This window comes from Kryptolebias marmoratus, linkage group LG1, assembly GCF_001649575.2.
Source record: "Kryptolebias marmoratus isolate JLee-2015 linkage group LG1, ASM164957v2, whole genome shotgun sequence".
In the NCBI taxonomy this organism is placed as follows: domain Eukaryota; kingdom Metazoa; phylum Chordata; class Actinopteri; order Cyprinodontiformes; family Rivulidae; genus Kryptolebias; species Kryptolebias marmoratus.
This window is the reverse complement of record NC_051430.1, coordinates 33971822-33989990: the sequence shown is the minus strand read 5'-3', so window position 1 is coordinate 33989990 and position 18169 is coordinate 33971822. Positions and strand designations below refer to the sequence as shown.

Sequence of the window (18169 nt, the reverse complement as noted above, 5' to 3'; positions counted from 1 at the left end):
AAAAAAGGGGTATGTTTTGTGTGTTTTTTTTAACTGCAATGGTTAAACCAAAGACGAGCTTTTATTTTGTTGTTAATTCAACGGGACCTTATGGTGGAACCGGAAATGAAGACCTGAACTCCCGACACACAACTTTTTCAGTTACTGTGGAAGAGGATTTCATTCTATGCAGACTGCAGCTTACCGATTATGGAAGAGAAGCTATGTTCGCGTGTAAAGACTGTTCGGTTGTTGTTGCCAGAACTTTCCAGGACAAGGAGTTTGTGATAACAGACGTTTCCTGGAACCAGCTGTTCTGGCTGGTTCCCTGTAAGTGTCGTAGGAGTTCTGTAAACTTCTGACCAATCACGAACTGGTCAGAAGTATGCGATACACACCGATGTATTCAGTCTGTTTAAATACGCGCCGGTTTCAAAGATACTTCGGGATCTTTGTGGAATTTGTGATGACGATAAAATGTGACAATTAAAGAATCCCCCGTGTTCTGGCACTGAGGAGAGAGATAGTTGTACTCATTTATTTCAGTGTAAGAACTGCCTTTAGATCCCACATTACCAGCAGGTGGCGGTAATGTACGCCTTCAGTTTCTTGCAAACCGCCATTAAAATCCACAAGAAGAACTTTTTCAGTTAGCGCTTCAGAATCTACCAGTTTAAAAATGGATCCGTTTGTCTTATTTAGAGGGAATCAGCACATTTCAATGAGAGCTGATGATCTTACCGTCAACAAGATTTCTTTCAGATTCCAAGGAAGTCATTAAATCAGGACATTACCGCCACCTGCTGGTGACTGAAAAAGTTACGTGCTGGGAGTTCTGTTTACTGTTCTGTTTTGGTTCTCTGATGGATTGATCGGATCATACCCTTATTTTACTCTGTGTGTGTGTGTGTGTGTGTGTTGACTTGTATTTGCTACATTGTGGGGACAATTTTCCTAACATATACTACCTTGTGAGGACCAACTGCTCCTTGTGGGACCCCATGGGGAGAAATGATGTTTTTGGGTTAGAGGTTAGGTTTAGGACTAATGTGTAAATTGAGTTTAGGGTTAGGTATGTACTGGTAATGGTTAGGGTTAGGGTCAGGGTCAGGGTTAGGCTGTAGTAATGTATGGAAGTCAATGGAAAGTCCCCGCAAAGGTAGAGAGACAGACACGTGTGTGTGTGTGTGTGTGTGTGTGTGCGTGTGTGTGTGTGTGTGTGTGTGTGTGTGTGTGTGTGTGTTTTCTCTGGTCTTTTCAGGTTGATGAAGAATGCAGGCCAGTGGGAACTTGTCAATGATGCCAATACACACGGCATAAAGTTTATTGAGTACTTCAACCTCATACCATCTAAAAGGCTGCCAAAAGTCCACACACACACACACACACACACAAACAAATCCAAACTTCTACGAACTTCTAGACTACCGTGCAAGTTAACGGGCGTTAATGAAGCCACAGTAACAGCAGCACAGCCTGCAGTAAGATCTAACTTCTGCTCAGACATCTGGAAACCGTTAGGAAAAATCTTCTCCTTAGCCTCTCTTTCACCCAGCTGTTGGCATTTGAGTTCGTAATAAAACGTCTCCCAGAGTTGGTGTGTCTGTCATCACGGGAGGCTGAGCTGCCTTGTCTGTCAGTGCAGATAAAAGGGCGATTATCACACCGGTGGGTTTTCAACATGCCCTGCATAGTTTATGTTGAGAAAATTATGATAGACAGGCACGACAGGGCACATCCCATTGGCATTAAAGTGAACTTGATGAATCCAGGAAGAGACGACTGTCTGTCACTAGGAAGCAGTTCAAATTAGTTTAGACCACCCCGCCGAGTGGCACTGATCCTGCCACTAACAACTATGTTTCCCAAAAGGCTAAATGCGAGAAATTATACCTCTTAGCATGCATTTCAAAACAATGCTGACATCACTGTGATTACAAGCGCCACAAAGGTTCAAAACCATCCCACGCAACTTTCAAGTCCCACTCAAACGGGTGGGACGGGGCTTTTCAAACTTTATGTTCAAAATCCAAATCTGATTTCTACAGATCAACAGTCCAGGACAATTAGTTATCAACAAACCAGATTTTCTAAATTTGCTTACAACTTACCATCTTGGGCTTCATCTTTAGCAGCCCAGCCAATTGTGCGCTGTTTTTTTTATTTAAACTTCAAAAATGAAACTGCAACAAGACACTGAAGCATTCAACTGGTTAATGTAAAAGTTAAAATATTCAGACCCTCCAGGATTTTGCGATCGCAACTATTAACGCAAAATCAAGCAAACCCCGCAAAATCGCAACTTTGCCCAAAACGCTGCAACTTTCCCGCAACTTTCCCGCAACTTTAACCCCATATTTATTGTTTCTAAAGTGATTCACCACTGTTTCTGCGGTTTAGTGTTTTCTTTGTGGGTTTGTGTAGCATGGAATACAAAATAACCACAAATAACTCAGGAAGAAGACACGTGACGTCACTTCCTGTTAACATCAGAATGCCGGGAGCGTGCAGGAGCAGCGACCGAAGCCAAAATGTGCGCTAATGCTTCACATTTGCCCACAAAGATGTCGGCAAAGGGCCGCAGTGACGTTAGTTTGAAGTTGGATATTTGCGCCACCTTACCATCTTACCGCCACCTGCTGGTGACTGAAAAAGTTATGTGCCGGGAGTTCAGGTCTTCATTTCCGGTTCCGCCAAAAGGTCCCGTTGAATTAACAACAAAATAAAAGCTTGTCTTTCGTTTAACCATTACAGTTTAAAAAACAAAATGTACCCCTTTTTTTATTTCTGCAATTGCTGTTTTTCTAATTACGTTTTAAAAACGAAAAAAAAAACAAAACAAAACACATGCTTGTTTTGTTTTTGCAATTTTATTTTGAAACAAAAAAAAAAAACAAAGAATGAACCGTACACGGATTTGTGAATAAGACATGGGTTTATGAGATTTGTAAATAATTGGATTTTGTTATTAATTTCATGTTATAAACGAGTTGGTCCAACATTCAAAACTTCAATTGATTCCTTATGGAATAAAACTTGGACATTTTGCATTTTAGTACAGTTGTGCTGAGAAAAATCAAAAGGTACAAATATTGGCAACACAGCGGCACATCAGTGTAAGATGTCACCTCGCAGAAAGAACGTTTAAAGTTCCCAACCCAGCTGAGGGCCTTTCTGTATGGAGCTTGCAATGTTCTCCCTGTGCATGCATGGATTTTCTCCAGGTGCTCCGTTTCCTCCCACAGACCAAAAACATGCATGTTATGTTGAACGCAAACCAAGTTGTCGCTAGGTGTGAGTGAGTAAGAGCACGAATAGTTGTCTCGTTTGTCTCTATGTGGCCCTGTGATGGACTTGCGACCTGTCCAGGGTGTCCCCCGACTTTCACCCAATGACTGTTGGGGATCTGCACAACCCTGCACGAAAAAGCAGGTAAAGAAAAGGGTTGGATGGATGGGAATTTGGAAACAATAACAGGAGAATGTGATTGCCCCTGAGGCGCCATGTTCACTGCCAGTTACAGACCTCATGGCAGATCTGGTTTCACCAATGCTCCAAATATTTCTTTTTCGTTGCCTCGTCTAGTTTAGCATGCCCTCAGGTGAACCCCAAACTGCAAAAATCATCTTTTATATCTGGCTTTATCATATCTCACTTAATGTAATTCAGATTATTAAAAAAAAAAAACATTTATTCTAGTAGAGCCGGGCATATTAGAGATGGAAAGATTTAAAGGGTAAAAAAAAAAGCCAACAGGAAAGGGAAAGAAGGCGAAAGAGCAAAGAAAGAGCGGGGGGCATTTGTCAGACAGATTATTCAGCCTAAGTCCTTTTTGATTGATGCTCTAAGTGATGAAAACCTCGAGGGATTAACATTTAAGTCCCTGAGCAAAGGAATAAGTCAAGCAAGACACCACAGAGACATAATAAAGGTGGTGGGGGTGTTACACTGGAGGATGAAGTTAAAAAAAAGCGCAGAAGAAGAAAATGGAACTGTGAGGAGAGCCTGAAAGGAAAGAGCAGCTAGTTTGTTGCTTAAAGCTTCATATGAAAAACAAAATCTAATTCTTATCCTTAAATCAGACTTAGAAAATTCAGATTTTCCTCATTGTTATGAAGGAAAAGAATTAGCTGTTGAAGGTGGTAAAATATTTAGTATTAACAAACAAACACATAAAACAAAAGTACTGTCAGGACGATAAAAAACATCCATACATCCTTACATACAGCCATCTACCCACCTATCCATCAATCCATCTAACCACTGACCCATTCATCTTTATGCCCACTAATCTAATTATTTAAATCATATTTATCTGATAGATCAGATCCTCCAGGATTTCGCTATGTTGCGATCGCAACTATTACCGCAAAATCAAGCAAACCCCGCGAAATCGCAACTTTTTGCAACTTTGCCCAAAACACTGCAACTTTAACAAAAATAACCCCAAATAACTCAGAAAGAAGACACGTGATGTCACTTCCTGTTAACATCAGAATGCCGGGAGCGTGCAGGAGCAGCNTGTTTGTTGGGAATTATCTTACAAAACTAGGAAGGATTTTTGGTTTAGATATTAAAAGTTATGGTTGTTTATTGATTTTAGTAAAAAAAAAAATTGCAACTTTTAGGAAAATGCCCCGCGAAATCAGGCATTTTAGCCGCAACAATCACAAAAAATGCCCGTGAAATCCTGGAGGGATGGTCGAGGACTGAGCACATGCTTAAAAGTTTTGAATATGTCTATTTTAGAGCACCACATATAATCTTAAGCAGTGTCGTTTTGTTATATAAAATAAGGTCATATTAGGCTCCACATAGTGACTCGTTTTATGACACAATGAAATATTTAAACCGACTTTTTGTCCAGTTGACGGATCAGTGTACGCTGCCTCGTCTGTGTCTCTGAGACCCCCTCCAAATACAAGATTTATGAAGCCCGAGGGGGGTGATCAGCAACTAAATTATGTGGGTGTGGCACAGGTGGTCTGCACTCCCATCTGTCTTCGACGCTCAACTCCGGCCTTAAAAACCAAACGGAGACCATTTATTTTGCAGGCGGGGACTACAAATTATCTGAAGTGTTTAAAAACACAAACGAAGCGGTTTCAGTTATTTTGGGAGTTTAAACGCTACACTGACTACGTAAAAGAAGGCTTAATAATCTAATAGTTTAAAAGTAGGGGAAGAAAGGTGAATTACACTACTAGTAGTCCTCTGGATATAATAAATTCTACAATAACGATCAATGGCTCAATATTGCATTTAAATCTGTAGAATATCAGAATAAAACATAAATATGAGAAAGTACAATAGTAGCAAACAGCATCGGCAGGAGCTACATGCTTAATTCCAGCTTATATGTCCAAATTTTCCTGAATCTCTGTAACAATTCCATCATTAAAAGCCCTCCAGTGGTAAGATATTTTGCTAACTGACAGAGTTGACTCCAGTAGTTAATGCCATGGTTTTAAATACAGATCAGAAGTTATGGATCATTCAGCTAACACCCCACCAAAATTTATCTCAATATCCGCAAAAGTAGCTGCCATTTTAAATATGGCTGATTCTAAAGGGTAACAAGTTGCATTATTACTCACCTTTGTATTTTTTTCACTTTTATTTATTCTGGTCATCTCATTGAGACACCCGGTCTTATTCCCAAGAGGGAAATGGACTGGAGGTAACAGATCCAAGAGGAAAACCCAGAGATCTGTCTTTTCCAGATTTCACTGAGAGACCCAGAGGATGTGGCATCTCTTCCCAGTAATCTATTGGTTTAAAATCCAGATGTAGCCTTGTGAAACATCTAAGTTAAAGGCACAATGACAGTTGGAGTAACTTTGATCCGATCCCAGTTTTGGAGCATGTTACAAAATGGATCAATAGGAATTAGGATCTTTTTGGTGGACTGTTGTAATGACTGTGTCTACAGCTGGATGGCACTGTTTTTACAACTGTGGTTCCGTCAGGGGTTAGGGGGCTCTCGAGCAGAGCCGGCGTGGGCCTCACTGTTCAAACATTTCAAAGTTTGCCGACACGCCGTCTGCCTGAGACAACTCCGGGCTTCGAGGCCTCGCGCACCTAAGTGCCACATTCTCGCACCACCTAACAGCCATTCTGCAAACACAAGCTCACATATGGGATTACAAAATGCACAGGAGTGTGTTCGTATAGCAAAAGACTCTTGGTTCTGATGCTGCTGTCATGTGACCGACGTGCCTCATTGCTACGGCAACTTCAGTTGTCCGTCTTGATTGTCATGTCCTTGACATTTGGTTGACATGGTTAGGTGGAGAAGTGCCCTACCCCCTCCATCCTTCCATTTCTGCTCAGCTCCTTCACTTCTGCAGTATACGTACTTTGGTTGTAATATTTAATCTGTTTTGTTTGTTCTTATTTGGTTAAGGATGGTACATAAAAATCAATTTAGGATTTGGGATTTTAAACTAAGATCTTTAAGACATCACTGGAGCTACGCAAGTTCCATCAACCATCACCCGCAAAACGCCTTCGATCCAAGAGTTAAATGACTACAGGCTCATCACTTTGATGCTTGTGCTCATGGAACCCTTTAAAAGGCTGGTGATCATCACAGGACCCCTGCTGTTCCCCCTGCAGATTGCATAACGAGCAAACAAGTCCGTGGATGATGAAGTCAACATGGGGCTGCATCATATTTTTACAACATCTCAGCGCTGCAAGAATATATCAGTCCCTCCAGGATTTCGCGGGCAGTTGTTGTGATTGTTACGGGCTAAAATGCCTGATTTCGTGGGGCATTTTCCATAAAAGTTCCTTTTTTTTCAACTAAAATTAGGACAACTGGAAATGGAGACTGGAACCCTGTCAAAGCCCTTGCATTGCTAGTTTGTTTCAGGAGGAAAAAAAGCCATGCTGTCTGCAGAGTCTTGTGTGTGGCTTCATTTGAATCCCTAAGAACCCTTCAGATGTTTGTTTAGAGTACAGCCAAAATGCTTTAATGATCCGTTTGGATGATCTCGGCTCACGCTGTGTGGCATCTTTTCCACAGACCACCGTCGCCGGCTTCGCTGCTGGACCGATGGAAAAAAGAGAATCGCTCCACGGCAAAGACAACAACAACAGGCAGTAACAGTTTCAAGTCCATTACAGTTAGAGCTCCAGTGGACGGTTGGCTTTACATCAATCAGATGCCAGTTTTAGCATCCAGGCCCCACTGACCCTTAGACGGGCTTCTGGACCAGATGTGTCCGCAGACGCTTTGACATTTTTTACTGACCTTTGCAGGTTTTGCCGTCGGGCTGCAGGGTGAATCCCACCGGGCAGCTGCAGCGCACCCCCGTGGCCGTGTCTTTGCAAGTCCGGTCGCAGCCCCCGTTGTTTACGGCGCAGGTCTCTACAAAGTCGGAGAGAAAAAACACTTTTAAAAATATCAAGAGCACAGCTGTACGTAGAACGGACCATGGTATACGTCGAGATGGTGAAGGAGGGGGGTATGAAACAAAGCTTCATGTGGCAGAATACACAAATGTAGCTTTGTCGACACACGGATGAAGAAGTTATTTCAAAACATTCTAATTTTTACAAACAAGAAACAAACAATGAGTCAAATCAAGATTTATTATTAAGAATACAATACAAAAGAGGACGTGATATTGGAAGAACTCTTTGACCCAAAGGACAGCCCTGTTTCCACGAGTGACAAGAAACTGGTTAACATAGACAAACAGGTAAGGTTAGGGGAAGAAGATGGAAAAATAAAGTTAGTATACCGAGGCTGTAAGACCACGTGTATATTTTGCCTCCTGAAAAATGTTCTTGTATGTGGTGCAGATCCGGTTTGCTTGGACTTGTGGATATCACTCGAGCTGATCCTAAAACAAACACAAGCTCGCGGTAACTCTAGCTTACCCGCTAAGCTGTTGTTGCTTCAGCAGAGCTCAGTAAAGCCCGGCCCAACGGGCCTGAAGAACTGCTGAAGGGGCTGAAATAGTGTTTATTGAAAAGGATGAATTGAAAGTACGGCTTATAAAGACATTTTACTTAGTAACTGCTTGGCTTTTGGTCGCCTTCACGAGAAAACGTTGCAGGTTTGGAATTTTCTCAGATTCGCAATATATGCAATTTCCCAAAGATAACCTTTTGGAATTTGCAAGATATTTGACTAACAACAGCATCCTGTTGTTTAGGGATGTACTCCATTTTATCGCTGATCAAAAAGAAGTCCAAAAAGTTTAGTTTAGTTCAGTTTAAATTAAATAAAATAAAAGGTAGCCACATAATGTCTGCCCCTTTTTCAAAAATAATATTATTTCCAACATTAATAATAATAAAAAGAGACAAAAACTTTCAACCCCGAAAACAGTAACACTTGCAAATACAAATTATACAATTTCATATTTCTTTAACGAGTTAACTTTTATCGTTCTTTTGAACAAATTAATTGAAACGGCATTTTTATAACCACTATCCAGATTATTCCGTAATCTAATTCCTTTGACTGAAGTACTTCTGTTCTTCAGGTTAGTCCGTACTTTAGGTTTAACAAACATCTCTAGTCCCCTAAGATTATAAAAACTTGTGCTTTATACAAAACCTGCAGAGATTAATAATCTACCAACTTGTAAAATTGGTTGAAATGATGTATTAGATGAGTGTTTTCTTGTAATAATTCTAATGGCTCTTTTCTGCAAAACTAAAATAGGATTTGTGATTGTTTTACTTGCATTTCCCCAAACTTCAAGTGTGGAGCAATAATTGCATTGTATAATATTAATAGTGCTTTGTCATTAAATAAGTCCTTTACTTTACACAGAAAAAGCTTTTTTGTTCTTAAGTAACAAAAATAGCAAAAAGTGCAAAAAATGTGCATGAATAAAGTAAAACACAAAGTAGTATCGTGTGAAAATCTCAGCTATGATAGTCATTCTCTGTTACGAAACAGGAAGGTCTTAGGTATTGTTCCATCTCATGACGTTGTCCCTTAATCTCTGTTCTGTTGCTTGCTTGTTAGTCCACCCCCTAATCCAGGGGTGTCCAGTCCTGGTCCTCAGGGCCTCCATCCTGCATGTTTTCCTTGTTCCTCTGCTCCAACACACCTGATTCAGAGGTTAAATCACCTCTTCTTGTTCTGCAGAAGCCTGTTAATCACCCATTGATTCAAATCAGCAGAGAAACAAGGAAAACATGCAGGGCAGTGGCCCTGAGGACAGCTTTCCACAGCTAATCGACCCTATCCAACACCAGTGGTGGACGAAGTACTCAACTATAGTACTTGAGTAAAAGTATCGATACTCGTGGTCAAATCTTAATCAACTACAAGTAAAAGTTGCTCGACTCAAGTTAAAGTACTGAAGTACTCAAAGTATTCAAAAGTACATGCATTTAAAAGTACTTAAGTATTCAAAAATACAAATTAAATGCTTCACATTTGCCCACAAAGATTTCAGCAAACCAGTTTCCTCCCCAGCTGCAGCTGTTTTGCACGTCCTGCAGTGTAATCATGGAACATAAACGCATCGACAAACACTTTGTGTCTGCAAAACATGTGAGGAGAGCTGCAGACCAGGGACAATCCAGAAATGCTCATGAATGTCAGTTTAGAAGCTATCAAAGTTCTCAAATAAAGCACCTTTTGAGAATGTCAGTGTTTGTTGGGAATTATCTTACAAAACTAGGAAGGATTTTTGGTTTAGATATTAAAAGTTATGGTTGTTTATTGATTTTAGTGAAAAACAAATTGCAACTTTTAGGAAAATGCCCTGCGAAATCAGGCATTTTAGCCCGCAGCAATCCCAAAAAATGCCCGCGAAATCCTGGAGGGATTGCAGAGTCAGACTCGGGATGGACAGCCATCTGCCTCAACTGCCTTAGGTTTGAGAGGAACAACATACTGTACACTAGTCGAGCTAACCACATCTTGAAAGATTTTGCAATGCTGCACGACAAGGTCACAAGGTCAGACTAAAAATGGCCATAACTCCATCTGTTCTCATCATAAGATGATCTTAAACTCCGGCATGAAAAGCAGCGGACGAATACACATTCCTCCATGGAATGCTTGGCCTTTAAGTCTTCTTCATGCTGACTCTTTCTGGAGAAGTTATGTCATCAGATTGTTAAGATATTTCAAATATTAAGTCGTTCCAGAAAAAAAGGTGAAATGATTCCCAGGTGATGTCTTGGGGAAAGATGTTGGGAAGGCTGGAAGTTAATGCATTCCATCATCCGGGCAAGTTGTCTGATAGGTGCTGTACGGTACGACCACACACTTGTCCCCCCTTTCTATTTCCCAACTCAGGTTCCTGTCAAGTGTGTGTTTAGATCTACATACTTGCCAACCATCCCGCATTTAGCCCCCCCGTCCCTTGTCCCACATCACCCTGTGTGGGACAAGGGAAAAGTCCCGCATTTGGCCTTTTTGTCACTTTAACGCTATATTTAGCGAGTTTTCAGATCCTTCTAGCATTTTTTAAAGCAACTAGCGACAAATCTCGTGACTTTGGTGGTTAAATGTGAGAAAGCACTCATTCTGCAGCGTACCGTAAGCCACTTCCCCAAGCACTGACAGCTGTCAATCTCCCAGCAGAGAACAGAGAGCTAAAGATGGAGAGGCAGAAAGATAAAGATGGAGGCAGGAAAGAAAGCTTTTCAAAGTGGTTGAAAGACAGCAGGAAGTTGTGTCTGAGCATCAAGAGGAGGCCTGGAAATGTTCAGGTTAGCTAATAAATAACAAGTTCCAGCTGTTTACTGATCAGTATTTACAATCTAACAGCTGAGAGGACGGAGAGAAAGATCCAAACTTGAGAGCAGCTATGATATGTGTTTAATTCAAATTAATTGATCAGAATTCAGGAAAATCCTGTTGAATCTCTGATGTTTGTGTGTTTTTCTGGGAGTGATGTTTTAATGACATGATCAGCTGATGAAGAGATAAGCTGCGTCTGGTAAAACTTTCACGCTGGGTTGTCCCACATTGACGTTCCCAAATGTTGGCGAGTATGCATCTAAGTGCTCAACCAATAAGGCGTTTTGTGTGAGAGTAAAGGTGAATCTGTGCACGTATAGGTGCTGTTTATGGGTCAGAGTGATTTATGCTGAGTACAGTGAGCCCTATCATTAGCTGAGGGGAGCCCCGCTCTCTGGACCCCACCCATACGAACCCTAAGGCCAAGCTGAGAGTAGGAACAGAGACGAACCGCCGAGCCTGATTGATGCACAAGCCTCTCCTACCACCCTTCACCCCCATTCTCTAAGCCTCTTAAAAAGCGCATTTCTTTCTGAGCCTAATTTGTTTGAGAAAAAAAGGTTTCAGCGGGTCAGAGACTAGGAGAAAACCTCAGTGCAAAGATGTAATATACAATTAAAAAAAATTTTTTTGTTAATATTCAGAAATACATCAATGAACAGGTAACTATTCCGAATGAAACTAATAAAAAAAGTTAATATCCCTCTAAATAAGACAAGCCCTGTCACCTTTTACCAGAGTTTTAGACTAAGATTATCGTATGTTGAGAAATAAGAGTTAACATATTCGTCAAATCATAAAAATAACATTCAGGGAATATCAGCGCTCAGAGTGCATGTTGAGGATGACTTTCAGTTACTACCATACCCGATTTTAGTTCAATATCTGTAAAAATGTCAAAGTTATAGCTGTGTTTGTGTTTACTTTCTGAGCGGTTCACATAACATTTGTCCAGTAGCTGACCAGCTATTTTGCTAACATTATTTTCCAGACTATAAGGCGCACTTAAAAGCTTTCAATTTTCTCAAAAAAACGACAGTGCGCCTTTTAATCTGGAGCGCCTTGCTGCAGCAGTTTACTTGAAACAAAACCCAAATCAGGCCTTGTACATGTACCGCCACCTGCTGGTGACTGCCGGGAGTTCAGGTCTTCATTTCCGGTTCCGCTATAAGGTCCCGTTGAATTAACAACAAAATAAAAGCTCGTCTTTGGTTTAACCATTGCAGTTAAAAAAAAACGTACCCCTTTTTTTATTTTTGCAATTGCCGTTTTTCTAATTTCGTTTTAAAAACAAACAAACAAAAAAACACATGCTTGTTTTGTTTTTGCACTTTTATTTTGAAACTAAAAAAAACCCAAAGAATGAAACCGTACACGGATTATGGAACTATCTGTGTTTTCGCCTAAATCACATTAAATCACGTTAAACATTTGCGAGTCAAAAACTTATACAATGTCTCCTTTTAATGTTATTCTACCACTTCAATAAGAAAGATGCCAGTTTGTGCAATGTTTGAACTTTTTTTTTTTTATCATTCTACGACTTTATTGACCAGTGGGTCCTGAAACAGGTTGCAGCCGAGTCAATAAAGGTGTTTTGGGCATCGGATTAGGATGCATTCTGGGCAGCTATCTTTGGAGGTTTTCCAGGCACGTCTTACTGGCAAGACACCCCAGTGTAGACCCAGAACTTTGCAACGATGCGACCCGACCACAGATAAAGTGGCAGAAAATGGACGGATGTACACTTTATTGATGGTTCTTAAACCGGTAAGTTTGGAGTTTGACTTGTTATAGAGGTTTGATTGGTTGTTTAGAAGTTTGTGAACCTGGAGAAAAATAATTTGTCCAAATTTCAGCGTTACTGAATCCAAACGAAGATCTATTGCTCTTACATTTTGAATCCATGCACAAGGTTGAATAAACTAAGGGAACGGATTTGAGATCCGTTCCCTTAGTTTATTAAACTTTGTGCACAGTTTAGCTAAAGGAACAGATTACAAATCAGTGCACATTTTATTATTAGTCTGTGTGCCAAGCTTAATAAGCTAAGGGAACTGATTCTCACAAACCCAAATGTTATTCTTACCATGACCCCTGGAGACTCTGTATTCAGAGATGGACTGTCACAAAAAACATTTGGTGTAGTGTTTGTTACCGTAGAGTAATTGACCCAGGACAGTAAACAGGGTTGCATGACGTAATGACCTGTTTTTGTCCATTTTTAAACAAAATTGCATCAGAACTGTGACTCTGGGGTAGACATAGAGGGCACCAAAGGTTTATTTTGACAAAATAGAGAGAAGTAAAAAAGAAGGAAGGTAAGGGGAGATGTCAAGTCTGGGATACAAGCACAAGCGGCATGGCAACACATAGAAAGAGGAAGAAAAGAGTTACCCATATGTAGCCGCCGTTTCACCCGCTTGTCCACATCAGCTACTGACGTGGCATTGAACTCAGAGCTCTCAATTGCAGCCTCATCTTTCTCTAAAACACAAGTGACAAGGGGACAAACAGTGAGCAGCAGGTTAATGAGAAGCCCCGATGACCAGACCTTCAGCCCTGATTGGCGTTCGAGCAAAAAAAAACAAAGCCGAGAAGCAAGAAGCGACAAAGAGGCACCAAAAACCCTGTTAGAGTGTTAATTACCAAACAATGATCAATTCCCAAGCAAGTCAAAAAGAAATAAATAAACTTGATCAGTGTATAGCCTTTAAAATGAAGCAGTAGGCAGGGGAAGGGATTTTTTAGGACTTAAAACATGGAAATAATTCTTAAAAAATACAAAGGTGTTAGACTTAAATAGGGAATGGGGTTGAGGTGAACATTAAGCTGGATTTTGATTCTCATGGTGATGGAGTTTATGTCTTCCATATCAAACAGCCACACTTCCCTAGCAATGACTCCTTTGTGTTAAATAGAAGAGAAAAAATAAGAAAAAAGGAGATTTCTGTGAGAGAAACTGCTTTGAAAGAGACGAGCAAAGAAAACTGGTCGACGATGATGACAGTAACGGAAAAGAACAAGGGGGCGGCACATAAAGAGCACGAGAGGACGATTAGCACAAAGAAGGTGCTCGAAGATGGAAACAAAGGAAACAAAAGGAACAAGAGAGAGCAGGAAGTTTGAAGTCCCGCCATGACTTACAATGGGGAGGAGTTTTAGGAGGAGAGGAGGGCTGCACAGAAGAACATGCACGGGAGATTAAAACAAAAATAAAAACAGGAGGAAAAGCGAGTAAGTCTGGGGGCAGTGCTGGTTGCCTGTTTGTCTATGGAACACATCACGTCAACGCCGAACAGAAAGCTGGATGACGCAGGTTACACCGGTGGCGCGCACGTCCTACGCCGGGTATGGCTGAGGAGAGGGAGCCGGCCTTTCACTCAGCCGAAGTCATTAAGGCCTGAATGAGCATGCTGCAATTGGAAAAAAGAGCCTTTGATGTCCGATGGGGGGGTAGATATGGGCACAATTAATGCCCCCCTTCCCCCCCCCCCATGCACCACCTTGCTGTTTTTTCCCTCTTGCGTACGATGGACAAAGTGAAGGGTTTTTCCTGAAGCACGCTCGGGGGGGGGGATGAATGGAGTCTTTCTGGCGTTCAGCTAACGTGTGAATGTGTCATTGTCGAATCGAAAGCTCGAGCATACCAGCTTTTGAGTGTCTGCTCACTTGAGTGTGTGAAAAAAAACAAAAAACGAATTCTGTCAGCGAGGGAAATAAAACGTACGTGCACGAGGGCTGGATTGGTGATTTTTAGAAGGGCTCCAAAGGGGGAGAAAAAAGGTCCATGCAGCTCACTTCTAAATGAGACTAGAAAGTGTTCGGAGGCCCGCAGAAAGGGACCGATGCAAGACAAGGTGACCCACTCTACGTTAATAAATCTAGGGGATGAATAGTAAAACCGATACAATGAAACAAAACACCAACCATAAAATTACAGAAGGAGTCCAGATGAATGCAGCTGGTTAACAAGACAAGTAAATGGATTAGTGAAATTGGAAACAAAGTGGATGGTGTGGCCATTTTCAATGGATGCATGCAAGAGAAATGGCAGGTTATGAGAGCAAAGGCAGGGTGGGGAGACGGTGCGAGTCCCTGCCTCGTTATCGAAGCAACAAAGGGGCTCTGAGGGATGGGGTGAAGGAATGGGAGCCATCTTTGAGTCGGCGGGGTTTCGCTCGCATTCGCAGGTAGTGAGAAGACTGGAAAGGGAGGTTTGCTTTCAGGTCAGAGCTTTATCTAAGATTAGGCTGCAATTGAGAGTCTCACACAAGACCCCTGACCCCCCCACCCCCACCCAACCCAGAGTGGTTCTTTACTCTTGTGAATGAAGGACTAATCCTCGCTTTTAACATGGATGCTCAGACAAGACAGGCAATCAGGTACTATCACCAGAAAGCAAGACAGGAGGTGGGAAGAAGAGGGAGCAAAGGGACTATAGGGGAAAAAAGGGGGAAATAGGGCTGGGGGGGGGGTTAAAGGTAGACCCAAAAAATCAGAGGGGGGCACTGGGACCACAAACAGAGAGGTTCTTTCTTTCGTCGAAATATGAAGAGAGACAGACAGAGAGAAAAACGAGGCACAAGACAATAGAGAAAAAGGCTAAAAGGAGCGTTCCCAAATCTCTTGGCTTTCCTTGATGGAGAGTTCGCCTTCTTCAAAGCGGCTGAAAAGAAAAGGGGGGGTTAGCTGCAGTCAAAACCGGGCCATCTGTTGAAGTGGTCGAGGTGAGACGCAGAGGAAGACGGCGTTGGCGAGAGAAAACCATCGGGCACCATTTATATTTAATTAGCTTAAATACATGTTAAGGTTTGTTTGATTTTCAATGAAATAACTGGTGGATTAAAGTTTACACCATCCAATTAATTGGAAAAATGTTTGATTACCTGCCCCTTACTGCCAGATTTTTAGAAAATGGCAGCTGAAATTATGATTCGAAGCGTTGAACTTTACATGTTACCGCAGCAGGGATTTCTGCCCAGAAAGATTTGCTCCAGACGTTTTCTTTCTTTTTTTTTTTTTTTTTGATTATTGGGTCAATTTTCACTGAAAGGAGCCAATTAAAACATAGCGGTTCCATCCCGATTCTTTCACTTTTGCTTAACCTTTTAAATGTAAAAATATCGAATAATGAAATATGCAATTCTCAAAAATTTCTGGAATTGATTCAGATGTTTGTCCTTTTTGTGACTGATTTCCTAAGAACAGCTAAATCAGACATTTTCCTTGACCCAAGGAAAAGAGTTGAAAGAACACGGTTTTCATTAATCAATATAAAAGGTTTTGCTACATTGTTTCAGTGGGTTGCAGAAGTATTCACCCCTTCATATTCCTTCCATTTTGTTGCCATACAAACTGAATGCTAAAGACATTTTCTGTTGATGGAACTGCATAAAATTCTCCAGAGTGCATAACTATGAAAGCCCACAAAGTTCCCTAGAGCCACTTTTTGCAGCTGTTAAATTTGTAGAATCTTGGTATATCTAGCAAGATGGAGTTTTTGTCCATTGTTCAGGTTGGATGGGTGCCACTTGTGTCCAAAAATCTTTAAATCCCAACCTCAAGTGCTCCGATGACCACTGGCGCCACGCAAACTTCCATTTTCTCTTTCAGCTCCTTCCTAATGTCGTTACAGTCACTACATATACACCGGCCATTTTATTAGGTCTACCTTTTCAATTGCTTGCTAACAAAAACACTTAATTAGCCAATCCCTCCAGGATTTCTCGGGCATTTTTTGTGATTGTTGTGGCTAAAATGCCTGATTTCGCGGAGCATTTTCCTAAAAGTTGTTTTTTTTTTACTAAACTCAATAAAAAACCATAACTTTTACTATATAAACCAAAAATCCTTCCTAGTTTTGTAATATAATTCCCAACAAACATTGACATTCTCAAAAGGTGCTTTATTTGAGAACTTTGATAGCTTCTAAACTGACATTCATGAGCATTTCTGGATTGTCCCTGGTCTGCAGCTCTCCTCACATGTTTTGCAGACACAAAGTGTTTGCCGATGCGTTTATGTTCCATGATTACACTGCAGGACGTGCAAAACAGCTGCAGCTGGGGAGGAAACTGGTTTGTGACCGCAGTGAAGTTAGTTTGAAGTTGGATGTTGGATATTCACGCTCCGCGGAGTTAGCGGCGTTTAGCTCACAGCTGACCTGAAACAGGAACGCTAATGTCAGCCAGCCGTTTTCTGCCGGCCCCTTCTCTCACGCGCGGTGAGAGATCTGGTATGGATCTGGTCAGATGGTCTCTGACTGGTTCTGACCCCTTGCCTGGCCCTGGACTCTCCTTTCTCGCCTAAGCCCCTAATCTGACCATCCCAGCCCCTGACGGTCTTACCTGTCCTGGTCCTGCTCCCAAACCACAACGTGAGTGCTGAGTCCAGTTTCAGTAATCCAGTTTGCCAAACGTCTACAATAAACATCTTAAAACTTTGTCTGCGTCTGCGAGTTCTGAATCCTGCCAAGCCAAGCCTTGTCAGTTACTGGAATAGCTAATAATCTTCCTAATCAAACCTGAAGGTTTAAATCCAAGTTTTCTAAAAAGTATGTCTTCAGAAATTATCTTTTTATTTCTATTCCTAATTTCTTTTCGAAGTTGACCATGTTTCTCTGGAAATATCTTTATACACTGTGAAGTTTGGGGATTCCTCTTTTTAAATCTACATAACATCACTTTAGGTCAATAAAAAATGAGTTTTCAAACCGGCACGCTTATAAACACAACTAGCTTGTTGCCAGGTAAGGTGATAAATCGCCTAATTCCAACAAACTATGTGTCAATAATTAATTACTCGATATTAAAAGATTTCTCATTGTAACTCATTTTGCCAGTACAGTTCATACACACACATGCACACACATTAGAAACCTTTAAATAAAAAAATTCTCCATTTAACTTAGTTATTTATCTTATGTAGTTCGTGTAAGTCCATTACTTGAGACCCTTTCATTGGTACTGACTGATATTAACATTGATCTGTATTAATTGGCGATTAGTTAGTTAAATATTTAAAAGTAAACATGGGAGAGTTAAAAATGAGCAGAGAAAACCTGAAGTTAGACGTATCCGTAAGAGAAAAACCAGAAGAAGCTCAAAAAAGGAAACTATTCAAAAGTAACATTGTAGAGGCAGAAATCCAACAGATAACAGGAAGGATGGAACATTTTAGTTTCTCTGTTTTTTTCCTTTTACGTGTTCAGCTTCTGTCTGCCATGGAAGATGTAGAATTAGGAAATGTTGGCAGCACTTTGGGAATCAGTCCCTCCAGGATTTCGCGGGGCATTTTCCTAAAAGTTGCCTCTTTTTTTTTTTACTAAAATCAATAAACAACCATAACTTTTAATATCTAAACCAAAAATCCTTCCTAGTTTTGTAAGATAATTCCCAACAAACATTGACATTCTCAAAAGGTGCTTTATTTGAGAACTTTGATAGCTTCTAAACTGACATT

At 41.0% G+C, this 18169-nt stretch overlaps 1 protein-coding gene across 3 annotated transcripts in view; it reads right to left on the bottom strand.

The window, feature by feature from the left end:
* Positions 1-18169, bottom strand: part of scube1 (signal peptide, CUB domain, EGF-like 1) — an 81519-nt gene that overhangs the window by 24838 nt on the left and 38512 nt on the right. For 2 of the 3 annotated variants that reach the window (XM_017439979.3, XM_017439980.3), the window contains exon 7: positions 7238-7354. In XM_017439979.3, the coding sequence (XP_017295468.1) occupies positions 7238-7354 (117 nt within the window). Of the gene's footprint in view, positions 1-7237; positions 7355-13102; positions 13193-18169 lie in introns of all 3 variants that reach the window. The other variant, XM_017439978.3, reaches the window with a different exon arrangement.